Raw genomic sequence first — 15,986 nt, 5'->3', positions numbered from 1 at the left:
CTTTCCAGAAATTTGCTTGTGATCAGACAGACAGAAGAGAATTCAACTCCCCCAGAGTTGGAAGTATTTTCAGGGAGAATGGTTGCTTGTGGGGTGTACAGTCTGTTGGAATGTATGAGGTTCAACTCCAACTTGGTGGGTTGAGGCTGCATGGGGTTAATAAGGGTAGCTAGAGAGGAGACCTCTTGCTGGTTGAGGCTATACCTATCCCTTTGATTCTCTGCAGTCTCTCCCCTTCCTGCTAGACTGATAAGCAACAGGATGTTTGATCCCAGTTCCTTCCCGCCTCTCTCAGTGTTCTCTTTCTCTCAAGAGGGGAGCAGACATCTTCTCTTTGTCTCTCCTCTCAACCAGGATGAGGGTGAGTACTGGGACCAATGCAGACTGCTCCAATATAGCCAGTTAGCTAGATATAGAACTCTTTCCTATCAAGCATGTACTTCCAGAATAAAGTAGTTCTTTCTTATTTTAAAGCTTAAAGTCTGTGTCTGACTGATTTGCAGGGAAGGTAGAATCTTAGCAAAGATTCAAACACACACACACAGCTCGCTCAATACTCTCCGTTCCGCAGCGCTGCGCAACTCTGCTACGCAACTCAATAGAGAGCAATTCCGACACAGCCATCTTGGTTTCACCTCTAGTTTGGCAAGTTCTTGCACCCCTTCAAAAACCTGCCATAGCTGTTTGGCCTGTAGTGAGAGTGGAATAAAAGGGAATCGGGCGCAGTCAGAGGGAGGCAAATTGTCTCAATTTGCAGCTCTCTGAAAGACGGCTGCCCATCTCCACCCTTAGATGCATCTGTAAGTCAGTCACCTGTAAGAGTTACGCAAGAAGGTGTGCCTTATCTCTGCAGTGTTCAGATGCTTGCTGAAAAGCATCCCCTACCTTTGAGGATCAGTAAAGTTGTGCAAGGATGCCCCACAGTTCCCCCTTCTAAAAACATAAGAACATAAGAACATAAGAAGAGCCTGCTGGATCAGGCCAGTGGCCCATCTAGTCCAGCATCCTGTTCTCACAGTGGCCAACCAGGTGCCTGGGGGAAGCCCGCAAGCAGGACCCGAGTGCAAGAACACTCTCCCCTCCTGAGGCTTCCGGCACTGGTTTTCAGAAGCATGCTGCCTCTGACTAGGGTGGCAGAGCACAGCCATCATGGCTAGTAGCCATTGATAGCCCCGTCCTCCATGAATTTGTCTAATCTTCTTTTAAAGCCGTCCAAGCTGGTGGCCATTACTGCATCTTGTGGGAGCAAATTCCATAGTTTAACTATGCGCTGAGTAAAGAAGTACTTCCTTTTGTCTGTCCTGAATCTTCCAACATTCAGCTTCTTTGAATGTCCACGAGTTCTAGTATTATGAGAGAGGGAGAAGAACTTTTCTCTATCCACTTTCTCAATGCCATGCCTAATTTTATACACTTCTATCATGTCTCCTCTGACCCGCCTTTTCTCTAAACTAAAAAGCCCCAAATGCTGCAACCTTTCCTCGTAAGGGAGTCGCTCCATCCCCTTGATCATTCTGGTTGCCCTCTTCTGAACCTTTTCCAACTCTATAATATCCTTTTTGAGATGAGGCGACCAGAACTGTACACAGTATTCCAAATGCGGCCGCACCATAGATTTATACAACGGCATTATGATATCGGCTGTTTTATTTTCAATACCTTTCCTAATTATCGCTAGCATGGAATTTGCCTTTTTCACAGCTGCCGCACACTGGGTCAACATTTTCATCGTGCTGTCCACTACAACCCCGAGGTCTCTCTCCTGGTCGGTCACCGCCAGTTCAGACCCCATGAGCGTATATGTGAAATTAAGATTTTTTGCTCCAATATGCATAATTTTACACTTGTTTATATTGAATTGCATTTGCCATTTTTCTGCCCATTCACTCAGTTTGGAGAGGTCTTTTTGGAGCTCTTCGCAATCCCTTTTTGTTTTAACAACCCTGAACAATTTAGTGTCGTCAGCAAACTTGGCCACTTCACTGCTCACTCCTAATTCTAGGTCATTAATGAACAAGTTGAAAAGTACAGGTCCCAATACCGATCCTTGAGGGACTCTACTTTCTACAGCCCTCCACTGGGAGAACTGTCCGTTTATTCCTGCTCTCTGCTTTCTGCTTCTTAACCAATTCCTTATCCACAAGAGGACCTCTCCTCTTATTCCATGACTGCTAAGCTTCCTCAGAAGCCTTTGGTGAGGTACCTTGTCAAACGCTTTTTGAAAGTCTAAGTACACTATGTCCACTGGATCACCTCTATCTATATGCTTGTTGACACTCTCAAAGAATTCTAATAGGTCACTGAGACAGGACTTTCCCTTGCAGAAGCCATGCTGGCTCTGCTTGAGTAAGGCTTGTTCTTCTATGTGCTTAGTTAATCTAGCTTTAATAATACTTTCTACCAGTTTTCCAGGGACAGAAGTTAAGCTAACTGGCCTGTAATTTCCGCGATCCCCTCTGGATCCCTTTTTGAAGATTGGCGTTACATTTGCCACGTTCCAGTCCTCAGGCACGGAGGAGGACCCGAGGGACAAGTTACATATTTTAGTTAGCAGATCAGCAATTTCACATTTGAGTTCTTTGAGAACTCTCGGGTGGATGCCATCCGGGCCCAGTGATTTGTCAGTTTTTATATTGTCCATTAAGCTTAGAACTTCCTCTCTCGTTACCACTATTTGTCTCAGTTCCTCAGAATCCCTTCCTGCAAATGTTAGTTCAGGTTCAGGGATCTGCCCTATATCTTCCACTGTGAAGACAGATGCAAAGAATTCATTTAGCTTCTCTGCAATCTCCTTATCGTTCTTTAGTACACCTTTGACTCCCTTATCATCCAAGGGTCCAATTGTCTCCCTAGATGGTCTCCTGCTTTGAATGTATTTATAGAATTTTTTGTTGTTGGTTTTTATGTTCTTAGCAATGTGCTCCTCAAATTCTTTTTTAGCATCCCTTATTGTCTTCTTGCATTTCTTTTGCCAGAGTTTGTGTTCTTTTTTATTTTCTTCATTCGGACAAGACTTCCATTTTTTGAAGGAAGACTTTTTGCCTCTAAGAGCTTCCTTGACTTTGCTCGTTAACCATGCTGGCATCTTCTTGGCCCTGGCGGTACCTTTTCTGATCTGCGGTATGCACTCCAGTTGAGCTTCTAATATAGTGTTTTTAAACAACTTCCAAGCATTTTCGAGTGATGTTGACCCTCTGGACTTTGTTTTTCAGCTTTCTTTTTACCAATCCCCTCATTTTTGTGAAGTTTCCTCTTTTGAAGTCAAATGTGACCGTGTTGGATTTTCTTGGCAATTGGCCAGTTACATGTATATTTAATTTAATAGCACTGTGGTCACTGCTCCCAATCGGTTCAACAACACTTACATCTCGCACCAGGTCCTGGTCCCCACTGAGGATTAAGTCCAGGGTTGCCGTCCCTCTGGTCGGTTCCATGACCAACTGGTCTAGGGAATAGTCATTTAGAATATCTAGAAACTTTGCTTCTTTGTCATGACTGGAACACATATGCAGCCAGTCTATGTCCGGGTAGTTGAAGTCACCCATTACTACCACATTTCCTAGTTTCATATCTCATCTCAAGGTCTCCCTGAGCATTTTGATCAGGGGGACGATAGATCGTTCCCAGTATTAAGTCCCTCCTGGGGCATGGTATCACCACCCACAACGATTCTTTGGAGGAGTCTGCCTCTTTTGGGGTTTCGAGCTTGCTGGATTCAATGCCTTCTTTCACGTATAGAGCGACTCCGCCACCAATACGTCCTTCCCTGTCCTTCCGATATAGTTTATATCCAGGGATAACCGTATCCCACTGGTTTTCTCCATTCCACCAGGTCTCCGTTATGCTCACTATATCAATGCTCTCCTCTAAGACCAAGCACTCCAGTTCTCCCATGTTGGTTCGGAGGCTCCTAGCATTAGCGTACAGGCACTTGTAAGCAGTGTCTCTCTTCAAGTGTCTTTGGCACTTGTGGTTAGGCCTGTGGTAATTTTGCTCTTCTGAATTGATATCCTGTGCCCCTGCTCTCACAATGCCTACTTCTAGGCCTACCCCTTTTAAAATTTCATCATTTCTTTGGTTTTTATCCCAGGGGGGAGGTTTATTCCGAACCGGACCTTTCTCAGCTCCTGTCGGGTTTCCCCCCTCAGTCAGTTTAAAAGCTGCTCTGCCACCTTTTTAATTTTTAAGTGCCAGCAGTCTGGTTCCATTCTGGTTCAAGTGGAGCCCGCCCCTTTTGTACAGGCCCGGCTTGTCCCAAAATGTTCCCCAGTGCCTAACAAATCCAAACCCTTCCACCCGACACCATCGTCTCATCCACGCATTGAGACTGCAAAGCTGGGCCTGTCTGGCTGGTCCTGCGCGTGGAACCGGTAGCATTTCAGAGAAAGCCACCTTGGAGGTCCTGGCTTTCAGCATCCTACCTAGCAACCTAAATTTTGCTTCCAGGACCTCACGGCTGCATTTCCCCATGTCGTTAGTGCCAACGTGCACCACGACCACTGACTCCTTCCCAGCACTGTCTACCAAACTATCTAAACGACGGGCGATATCCGCAACCTTCGCACCAGGCAGGCAAAACACCTTGCGGTCTACACGCCCATCACACACCCCACTGTCTATGTTCCTAATGATCGAATCACCCACTACAAGGATCCCTCCAGCCCCTGGAGATATATCCTCGGCACGAGAGGATAGCTGCTCATCCTCCAAGGAATGGGTCCCTTCTAAGGGATCGTTTCCCTCTTCCTCAGCTGGATGCTCTCCTTCCCCGAGACCATCGTTGTCCATGATAGCAGGAGAGCTATCATCGTTGGAGTGGGACACAGCTATAACGTCCCTGAAGGCCTCCTCCACACACCTCTCTGCCTCTCTCAGCTTTTCCAGGTCCGCCACCTTGGCCTCAAGGAAATGAAGTCGTTCCCGGAGAGCCCGGAGCTCATTGCACCAAGAGCATACCCACGACTTCTGTCAAACAGGCAGATAGTCGTACATACTGCAGGTGGTGCAAAACACTGGAAAGCCCCCACACCCCTGCTGGCTTCTTTCTTGCATAGTTTTGTTTAAGGTTTATTACGTCAATGGTTTGGAAACTGCGGTTTAGTTGAGGTCAGGGAACAGACGGGCAGAGTGGGGGGCCCTGGCCTCCTCGCCCTGCTGCCGAACTCGCTCTGCTGCTTAACTCACCTTGACGCTTCGTCAGCTGGGGCTCCCTCTAGCTTGTGGAGCAGGCTCCCTCGCTAGGGTGCTCTGACTTTATATGTGTGGCTGGTTCCTCCCAGCTACTGCTGCCAGCCAATGATGTGTTACTTGAGGCTGATGGCTATCAGCTGGGGCTTAACACTTTAGTATTCTCTCAGGCTTCCTTCCTGAGCGAGGGGTGGGGCTATTTAAGCTTTTGGCTGCTTTTAATCTCAGCAAGGGGCTGCGACTTCCAGGCAAGTCTTTTTTGTTTGTTGTTTTCCCACCTAGAACAGCCTGACCTTTCTTTAACCTAGGGAAACAGAGCTTGTGGTTGTGTTTCAGGAAGGCTGCAGCTGCCCTTTTTAGCAAGGACTGAGCTGACTCTCTCCCTGTATGTATCGGTGGAGTTTCCTTTTCCCCCTTCTCTCCGACTGGAATTTAGCCTTGTTTACACTGTCCCCTGAAGCTTTCCTGCTAGGGTGGTGTTGAACACTAGCTTTCTATACGCTTCCTTCTCCTAGGATCTGTCTCCTAAGATATAGGTTCTTTAAGGATTTGGCTCCTAGCTCAGGGTGACCTTGGGCTGCCCTTATTAGTTATTTCTCTGAGCTGTTTTACTTCAATTTAAATAATGGAATAAATAGGAGCTACTTACCCTCTTTTCGCTCTGCTGCTTAACTCGCCTTGATGCTTTGTCAGCTGGGGCCTTGACACTTCATCAGCTGGTAGGTAGACTTTCTCTCTGCTCCTTGGAAAGGGGAGGCTCCTGTTCTGGTGTTGTTTATGTGGACTTCCCTCTTCCATTTTACCCCCCCTCTCTCTCTTAGCTATATAAGGAGAAGGTACATTAAGGATTTCTTAAACCAAAGTAACTGTCGGTGTGACTTCAGCCCTCCTGGCAAGGGGAGCTTGGCAAGAAGTTTTGAACCAGTTGTATAGAATTGGTGGGCTCACCTGGGCATGTTTGCCACTCAGTTGCTTTAAGATGAATGTGCATCCTCCATCCATGGGAAAACCCAAAGCTTGAGGCAAGAGCAATGCATGTTCCCTGCCTGTGGTGTTTGACCTGTAGTGGCTGATTCACACATCACGTGCTTTGGGGTGATGAGTTTTTGAAACTGACTTGATTTGCCCCAAAACAATCTTGAGTGCTTCAACAAAACCCATGGATTTTGGGGGCTGTAGTGTGAAGTAGAGCCAGTGTGGTGTAGTGGTTAAGGTGTTGGACTAGGATCTGGGAGACCAGGGTTTGAATCCCCACACAGCCATGGAGCACACTGGGTGACCTTGGGCCACTCACTGCCTCTCAGCCTCATGAAAACCCTATTCATAGGGTCGCCATAAGTCGGAATCGACTTGAAGGCAGCACATTCACATTTAGTGATTCTTCTTTGGAACTGCAGTCAGGGCTGGCTGCCACGTTTCCTTCCCTGGCACTGGTATAGAAAGTCACTTTATGCTAAGCCGGCCTTCTGCCTCAGACCTGTCATCTTAATGGCAGCAGCTCTAGAAAGACTCAGGCAGGGAAGAGTGTCTGAGTGAGTTCCTCTAACAGCCCACGGCACATCAGCTCATCATTGGAACTTGCTAAGTCAGGAGCTCCATGACCCAGTGATCAGCCAATTGTTGGGGTTTGCAAACCCCTGTGAACGGGAAGCTCAGACACATTTTTACCTGCCCCACTGGTCGGGGTAGGGCAGGGGTGTGTGGCTGAAACGGTCTTGCGAGTCAAATTGAGAGGTCTGGCAGGCCTAATGAGGGTGCTGGGCTGGAGGTTCCCCGCAGCTGCTGTAACCAAGGATGCTGGGGGCTTGTGCATACAGAGCAGGCGCTGTGCTGAAGAGCTAGGGACCCTCCCCATTCCTTTACCGCTTTGTGACGCCTGAAATGTACGAATGAGTCACTTACTCATAAGACCACTTCAGCCTCCAGTGCTTCTGGATCAGGCCAGTGGCCCATCGAGTCCAGCATCCTGTTCTCATAGTGGCAGCCAGATGCCCACGGGAAGCCTGAGTGCGAGAGCACTCTCCCTCCTGCGGTTTCCTGCTGCCTCTGTGTGGGGGCAGAGCCTAGCCATCATGGCTAGTAGCCACTGGTCGCCTTTCCCCCCATGAATCTGTCTAATCCTCTTCTAAAGCCAACCAAGTTGGGGGCCGTCACTGCCTCTTGTGGGAGCGAATTCCATAGTTTAACTACACACTGTGTGAAGAAGTATTTCCAACATTCAGCTTCATTGGATGTCCACGAGTTCTAGGGTGATGAGAGAGGGAGAAAAACTTTTCCCTGTCCGCTCTCCGCATGCCATGCATAATTGTATACACTTCTGTGATGTCGCCTCTTACCCACCTTTCCCCTAAACTAAAAAGCCCCAGTGCTGCAGCCTTTCCTCAGAGGGGAGCCGTTCCATCCCCTTGATCATTCTGGCTGCTCTTCTCTGAACCTTTTCCAGCTCTACAATTTCTGCAAAGGTCAGAGGCCTGCAAGACTGCCTAGGGCAGCTGGCTGCACAGCCCTCCTCAGTGGCCACCTGCTCACCAACCCACAGTGGGTCTCTCTGCAGCACATCACATTCCGGGGGGGGGGGGAGGGAGAAACAGGCCCTTTTGTGCCTGTCCTCTTCGAACCCTGTAATTACTCAGGGAAGAGAAGCATGTTCCCTCTCGGCAGCTGATAAGAAGTAGATTAAAAAGCTGATTAGAAATGTGGGCTCAGCACTCTTCGTGGGGCTTTGAAATGCTGGGTCTATTTCATCCCGGATTCTGTCTGAATCTTAAACAGAGCAGCTGCAGCTGCCTGAAGCATCTTCGCCTTTTGTAGACAAAAAGGGGTCAAAGGGGAACTTTGTTCCATTCCTTCATCTGGCCATCGGGCTCAGCTCCCTCACTGCGGCCCCCTCCCAGACAGTGCCCGTCTCTGACACTAAAGCATGAGTGACACCCATTAGATAACGTCTGTGCTGGTGTCGCCTTTAGAGAAGACTTTAGGGCAACAGACATGATTCATAAATGGTGTGCATGTGTGTGTGTGAGAGAGAGAGAGAAAGAGAGAGTAGCAGTTTAGGGGCATGGCTGGACACGAACATCTTGATGGAGATCACCATGACCCTGTCACTGCCCTGTGCTCTTTTGTCTGTTACGATGTGGCTCATAGCACATTGTACAATTTTATGTTCTCTAAGAAGCGTCTTGAACTGCCATGCACGTGGCAAGCAAATACATAAATAAATCCCAGACTTAACCTTTATTAGATCAAATGATGTTCAAATTTCTGGAAGTAAGGTTAGGAGTAACACAGAGCTCTTCTTCTGGCAAATGTGCTCAAAGGTGCCACAGGTGCATGCACAACAATGGAGGAACAGTACGTGCCTTAAGAAGCCAGTGCAACTTTCAGTTGCACAAACTGTAAGAGTTACATGCAGCTGACAGAACTGGTTGCTCGAACGCTGCATAGCCCAGCCCAAGTTTTTAGGTCTTGTTCAGCAGGAGGCTTGAAATGGAACAGGGCCTGTGCATTTGATTAAGAATGTAAGAAGAGCCCTGCTGGATCTGACCAACCCTTTCTAGCTACCCCAAAAGGGTCCCATCAGTTTTTAGCTGTAGTTCAGCCATTGGTCACTGGCACCCTCCAAATGTTTTCGACTACAGTCCCCATCAGCTCCAGCCACCACTTTAAAATGGTGCACTTTACAAAGCCCCCTCCTCCCCCTCTCAATTTCCAATCACTTGGATGGCTTTAAAAGAGGATTGGACAAATTAATGGAGGGTAAGGCTAGGAATGGCTACAAGCCACCGTGGCTATACTGTATCCTGCCTGCACTGTTGGAAGCAGTGAATGCCTCTGAGTGCCAGTTGCGGAGAGTCACAAGCGGGGAGAGTTGCTCTTCCGCTCAGCCCTGCTGGTGGCTTCCCTCCCATAGTGGGCATCTGGCTGGCCATGGTGAGAACAGGATGCTGGACTAGATGGGCCTTCGATCCAGGTGCCGCCAGGCTCTTGTAATGTCCTTCAGGTCCATTTAGGCCAGCCTCCCGTTTCTCAGTGTGGCCAACCGGACGCCCACAGGAAGCCCACACGCTGGACATGAAAGCCACAGGCCTCCCTTCTTCCTTCCCTCCAGCAACTGACTGGCCACTCCTGGAAATAAAAAGTCTGCACCTGATGGGCCCCTGGGCACCCCTGAATAACACAGCACACACATTTTGGCCCTGGGGGTGCTGGCCAAATCTCTGGGCATTCAACAGGCAATGTTTGTATGTCAGAAAGCAGGTGAATGTACCTGTTGTTTTTGTGATTGCTCCATGGAAGGTGGTTGCATCAGTAGAAATCTCTCTCTCCCCCCCCCCACACCTTTGTGATGGAGCAGATGATGGGTGACATCATAATACCACCACCACCACCCTAGGCTCATGTTATTTGCTTCGTTGTATTGTTTCTTGGTAAGAACAGACAGAAAGGCCCTCTGAAGGCCATTTGCTTCTCTGGCTATGGGGAGAGGCCTGCCTAGCCTAGATATATTTTATTTGGCAAACATCACCCAAAGTGTCACCCACAAACACCCCCCACCCACATACTCCCACCCAGGAATGCTTACAGCTGCCCACATTTTAGCTTCACCTTTCTTTAAAACCTTGTTGTGTCAACCCCTCCTGCCCCAGAACGCTGGATTGCTTCTGCAGAGGGATGCATGTCCAAGTGATTCTTTTTAAGCTGGGTGGGTGGGGTCATCACCACAGGTGCCCCTTCCCCACAGCTAGGCTGTTCCCCTCCTCTGTTGCAAAAAGCCCCTTACAGGGTCTTGTTCCGCAGCCCTTGCAGCTGCGGACAGACCTCCCTCCTCTGTTCAAGCCAGGATGTTGCATCCCTGGCAACACTGGACACTTCTTCATAACCTGCGGCTCTGCCAGGCCGCAGCTCCCAGGTGCGGCTCTCTGCACCCCCATCTCCACCACCAGTGCAATTGGAAGGCGGAACTGGCTCTCTTAGTGTGTGTGTGTGTGTGTGTGTGGGAGTGCCTGTTCTTTGAAAAAGAAGTACCCTCCCTATTTGGCTGTCTGGCGGGACTCAGAATGCTGCCTGCCTGTCAGGTCTTCATTGAGGGCTGGAAACACACCGGCTGCAACCGTAAGTGTCTCTCTCGCTAATCAGGGTAACAGCATTGGAGGCCTTTCCACCCTCTTTCGGTTCCAGCGAGGAGCAGCGTGGATTTGGCGCCCTCCCGAGGCCAAACTGTGGGACTGCCAGCCCTTCTATGCTGTTTTGGCTTCCGTTCCGAAAACCCCGGGCTGGCGCTGGGAAAGGGCTGGAGCTGACTGACAGTCACATGCTCTGTGCACAGGAGGCCCCCCACCCCACCCGGTTCTGTCAACCAGTCCCTGGCAGACCAAGAGCTTGCCTGTCACTACTGGTTCTCCTCTCCAGTGCACAGGAGAGCATTTGGTGTCTTCTGGGGGCGTTTTCGGCTCACACGGGGCTGGGATGGAGAACCTGTGTCCCCCCCGGATGTTCCCAAACTACGGTTCCCATAATCCCTGAGCACTGCCCATGCCAGAGGAAGGGGTGATAGGAGCTGAAGTCTGACAACACCTGGTGGGCAACTGTTGCCCCATCCCTGGCAGAAAGGGGTGGCAAGACCCAGCACGCAGGAACTCTCTCTGCACTCTGGAACGCTTTGCAGGCTCTATCCAAGTCAGGAGGACCTCCAGGGTCAGGTGCAGTCTACCTCTGAATTCCAGCAGCTGGGGATGCCCTGCTTGTGGGCTTCATCCAGTTGGCCACTGTGGGGAACAGGATGGTAGACGAGATGGCCGGACCCAGCATGGCAGATCTCTCCCTCGCCTTGCTCCTTAAACCCCTGGCAGGTAGGGCTTTTTTCTTTTCTTTTTTTTTTGCAGGGCAGAAGAGGAACAACTACTTGAATTTGTTGGGGTAGAGGTAGGAGAGGGAGGAGGCAGTCAGGCCTGGCTCCAGTGGGCGGCCAGGTTGGGCACTAGCCAAGGGTCCTGCAGCTGAGAAGGGCCCCTGCTGCTGAGAAGGGCTGGGTAGGTGTCATTCCCGAGCCGCAATCCGCGCTAGCATTGGGTTGCTGAGCATGCAGTCCATGACCTGTTGCTAGTGTTGGAATATATGTGGTTCAACTCCAACTTGTGGGTTGAGGCTGCATGGGGTTAAAAAGAGTAGCTAGAGAGGAGACCTCTTGGTTGCTAGGCTAATACCTGTCCTTTGATCTCCTGCTGTCTCTTCCTTCCTGCTAGACTGATATGCAGAGGATGTTGATCACATCTCCTTCCTCCTTCTTCTTTCTCGTGAGAGGGAGAGCAGACATATTCCTTTGTCTCTTCCTCTTCTCCAAGCATGAGGGCAAGCACTGGGCTCAATGTTTGCAGCTCCAACTTAGCTAGTTAGTTAGATATAGGACTCTTTCCTATCAAGTATGTACTTCCAGAATAAAGTAGTTATTTCTTATTTGAAAGCTTAAAGTCTCTGTCTGACTAATTTGCAGGGAAGGTAGAATCTTTAGCAAGGATTCACACACACACACATAAGCTCGCTCAGAACTCTCTGTTCCTGGCATCGTGACTCTCCGACAGCTAGTGCAGTTTGCAGAGTGGGAGCCACCCTCCCAAGCACCCCCTCTGCTAGCACGGACTGGCCACATCACTAGAGGCCCCCACTGCCATCTTGGGTGACAGCAGGTGTTTGCCTGCAGTCCACTGGTGCGCTGGTGCAGCTGGGCCTATTGAAGCCCCAAGCGGTGGTGGGCAGCAGTAGGGCCACTGTGCCAATGCTGCCGCCGCCGCCATTGAGAGCCCGCTGCAGTCTGGAGTTGGCCCTGGAGGCAGCCACAGGTGTAAGGCTAAGGTTACTCCACTTGGTTAATTTGGCCATTATAAATAGGGCACGGCACTTCAACGATGGGCACGGCAGCCCGCACGGAAGCAATTGTGCCCAGGGGCAGGGTGGGCTCCGGTTCTCCCTTGGACTTCGGTCACATACATTTAAAGCAGTCTTGTGCCACTTTAACAGCCATGGTATCCCCCAAAGAATCCTGTTGTTTGTTAAGGTTGCTGGCTGCACAAAGCCACAATTCCCAGCACACTTAAACTACAGCTCCCATGATTCTCCACAACTGTTAAAGTGGTATATATTTTATTTATTTATTTATTATTTGATTTATATCCCACCCTTCCTCCCAGCAGGAGCCCAGGGCGGCAAACAGAAATGCTAAAAACACTCCAAAACATCATAAAAAGACCTTAAAATACATTAAAACAAAACGTTAAAAACATTTTTTAAAAAAGCTTTAAAAACATTTTTTTTAAAAAAGGGTTAAAACGTATTATTAAAGAAAACATATTAAAAGCAATTCTAACACAGATGCAGGCTGGGATAGGTCTCAGCTTAAAAGGCTTGTAGAAAGAGGAAAGTCTTCAAAAGGCGCTGAAAAGATAGCAGAGATGGCGCCTGCCTAATATTCAAGGGTAGGGAGTTCCACAGGGTAGGCGCTGGCATACTAAAATGTTTTAAATGTATGGTGCGGATGTGACATTCACTTTTGAAGCTGAAGTGAAAAGTCAAAATGACAGCAGATTTTTGGGGTGGCAACCAGCAGCGGCAGCAGGAGAGTCCTGCCTGGGGGTTTCCCACAAGACCCTGGTTGTTCATTGTGGGAGACAGGATGATGGACCTTTGGTCTGATCCCACGCAGCGCCAGTTATGTTCATTTTTGTCCTCTGCAATTCGCTGGGGGTTGTGCATTGGCTGACACACACAGGCTCTCCCTTAGCAAACAAGTCAACAAGTTTGCTGAAGGAACAAAGTTTCAGAATGACAGAGACAGAGGCGCAAAGCCTGGGGATGGGGTATATCTGAGGCTGAGTGGGCTGACTTTCCCAGGGCTCCTTTTAATAAGGAATGTTCACAGTGTGCACATTCTTCACTCTGTGGTGATGCCCTTCAGGAGAACAAAGTATTTTCTTCCCATTCTTGACCAACTTTGTCAGGGTCGGTTGTGCCATAAGACCATAAGAAGATCCTGCTGGATCAGGCCAGTGGCCCAGCTAGGCCAACACCCTGTTTTCAGAATGGCCAACCAATTGCCACAAGCAGAAGTCCACAAGCAGGACCTGTGTGCAAAGAGCGCTCTCCCCTCCTGTGGTTTCCAGCAACTGGTAGTCAGATGTGTCCTGCCTCTGGCCATGAAGGCAAAGGCACAGCCATCATGGCTAGTAGCCACTGATAGCCTTATCCTCCATGAATGTGTCTAACCCTCTTTTAAAGCCGTCCAAGTTGGGGGCCATCACTGGCTCTTGTGGGAGCAAATTCCATAGATTAACCATGTGCTGTGTGAAGAAATACGTTTGTCTGTCCTGAATCTTGTAACATTCAGCTTCAGTGGATGTCCACAAGTTCTGTTGTTAGGAAAGAGGGAGACAAACTTTTCTCTATCCACTTTCTCAATGCCATGCATAATTTTATACACTTCTGCCATGTCACCTCTGACTCGCCTTTTCTCCAAACTAAAAAGCCCCAAATCCTGCAATCTTTCCTGATAGGGGATCATTTTGTTTGCCTTTTTTGAACCTTTTCCACCTCTACAGAGGTTCGGAGAAGGGCAACAAGGATGATCAGCTGACTGGAAACAAAGTCCTTTGAGGAGAAAGAACCTGGCATGTTCATCCTGGAGAAGACTGAGGGGAGATATGATAGCACTCTTCAAGTACATGAAAGGTTTCGGGCGGTATAAAAATTGAACAAAATAAATAAATAAATAAATAAATAAATAGAGGAGGGCCGGGATCTCTTCTCAATCGTCCCAGAGTGCAGGACACAGAATAATGGGCTCAAGTTGCAGGAAGCCAGATTTCGACTGGACATCAGGAAAAACTTCTTAACTGTTAGAGCCATACGACAATGGAACCATTTACCTAGAGAAGTAGTGGGCTCTCCGACACTGGAGGACTTCAAGAGGCAGCTGGACAGCCATCTGTCGGGAATGCTTTGATTTGGATTCCTGCATTGCGTAGGGGGTTGGGCTTGATGGCCTTATAGGCCCCTTCCAACTCTACTATCCTATGATTCTATGATATCTGCAAAGGCCAGAGTTTTATTACACCAGTACATAACAAAGAGACACCATCTTTCAGTAAAACAATTAAGTTGCTTTCCTTCCTTTACTATAACTATGTTGGTTAATTTTATCAATTGGAGTGTTTCCCACACGACACATGCCCCACTTTAAGTGTGGAACTTAACTCCAGAGGTCTGTCCATAGAATGCTGTGGGTTCCTGGCAGTAAGAGCCTTGCTTTCTCTTATGAATTATATGTAATGAATCCAAACCACACTGTGTGGGGACTGCGCCTGCCTCCTTATTTACAAATCCTTGCCAAGAAAGACCAACTCACCACTGAGTTGTCTTTTTATTTTTCTAGCCATGTTTTGCAGTCTGGGTGCACAAGAGGTGTGTGTGTGTGTGTGAGGAAGGGAGGGAGGGAGGGAGGGAGGGAGACAGCACATCCTGTTTCTAAAACAGATTCGTTTACATACAGGTGAAACCATGAAAGTTTTGGCCCCAAAAACGTTGCAATGTGAAAAAGAGGTGCAGAATCAGAACAGCATTTTAAAAGAGCAGCGCTATTCTGGTCCGAGCTCCCCACTCCGTGGCTGCTATTAAGAATTTAAAATAAATAAATATCCAGTGACCTTGTCAGAGATCTCCTTCCAGTGGCTCTGTGTGAACTGTAGGAACTGGACTCTGTTGGCAGAAACCGTGGATAGAGGCAGTTCCCAGCAAGCACGGAGGGGAAGGGCCCAGGAGGGTGACAGGACCCGAAAGGCAAAAAGACGGGAGAGGCAGAGGCAAAGACTGCTCTGAGCAACAGATCCCGGCGGGAGGGTTGAGGGAAGGAGGACCAGGTGACAAAGGACACTGGTGAAAGGCTGGCGCTAGGCATCTCCAGGCAGGGCCCGCTGCCACTTCCTGCCCTGCACCCCCAGGTAGCTGCATCTATTCTAGCACCATTTCAAGGCCCCACAGGGGCCCCGAAGCACCAGGGGAAAGGCCATAGCTCAGTGCCTGCAGAAGGCCCCAGGATCCATCCCTGGTATCTCCAGGCGGTGCTGGGAAGAACTCCCTGCCTGAACCCTCGCGAGTCCCTGCCGGTCAGTGTAGACAGTACTGAGCTAGAGGACCAAAGGTCTGACTCAGTGCAAATCAGCTTGCTGGGTTCCTAAAGGCCATTTGGGGAGATGTAACTGGGAGCTTGAGTCAGTGCTGATGCCCACTCGTGTCCAGGGAAGCCCCCCAGGACACACCTGAAAAGAGGAGCCCCCCCCCAATCCTGGAGGATCCAAGGAGACAAGCGCTCAATGTCCCCTGGGCAGGAAAGGAGATTGGGGGCTTTGGAGGTCAAGGGGGGAACCAGGAGGGTGCATGTTTCCCAGTCTTTGCAGGCGGCAGGTGCCGCACCTTCCATGCCTGCCTCCTGGGCTCTGCCCTTGCCTTTGATATCCCCCCTCGAGAGACTTTCCCTCCTTTTTGCCAAATCCTGAGGCCAGCAGGGGAAACGATGGAGAGGGGAGCTGAGCACCCTCAGCAGGCCAGCCGGTCCCTGCAGGGTTTTCTGCTTCCTGCCAGTACTTGTTGCCCTCACCAACACCCCAGCAACGTTCACATCCCACGGCAGGAAATGCAGCGAGGTCTGTAAACAGGTTTCACGGGAGGCAGAGAGGAAGGGAGCAGAGCCGGGTCCATGAGATCAGCCCCGACCATCACACTCTAGCTGGAGCACCATAGGAGGACTTTTCATA

General features: G+C 49.4%; 1 protein-coding gene across 4 annotated transcripts in view; it reads left to right on the top strand.

Annotated features, from left to right (window-relative positions):
• The window catches only part of FGF12 (fibroblast growth factor 12), a 291,558-nt gene that overhangs the window by 122,474 nt on the left and 153,098 nt on the right, over positions 1–15,986 (top strand). The window contains exon 1 of one of the 4 annotated variants that reach the window (XM_061634546.1): positions 5,882–5,906. The exons of 2 other annotated variants lie outside the window; for them this stretch is intronic. Coding sequence is in view for 1 of the 2 variants with exons in the window: in XM_061634544.1 (XP_061490528.1) it covers positions 10,979–11,036 (58 nt within the window). In the remaining variant the exon portion in view is untranslated. Of the gene's footprint in view, positions 1–5,881; positions 5,907–10,967; positions 11,037–15,986 lie in introns of those variants that run through there. One more of the 4 variants, XM_061634544.1, reaches the window with a different exon arrangement.

Source organism: Rhineura floridana, chromosome 7 (genome assembly GCF_030035675.1).
Source record: "Rhineura floridana isolate rRhiFlo1 chromosome 7, rRhiFlo1.hap2, whole genome shotgun sequence".
In the NCBI taxonomy this organism is placed as follows: Eukaryota; Metazoa; Chordata; class Lepidosauria; order Squamata; family Rhineuridae; genus Rhineura; species Rhineura floridana.
This window is presented reverse-complemented; position numbering and strand designations above follow the sequence as displayed.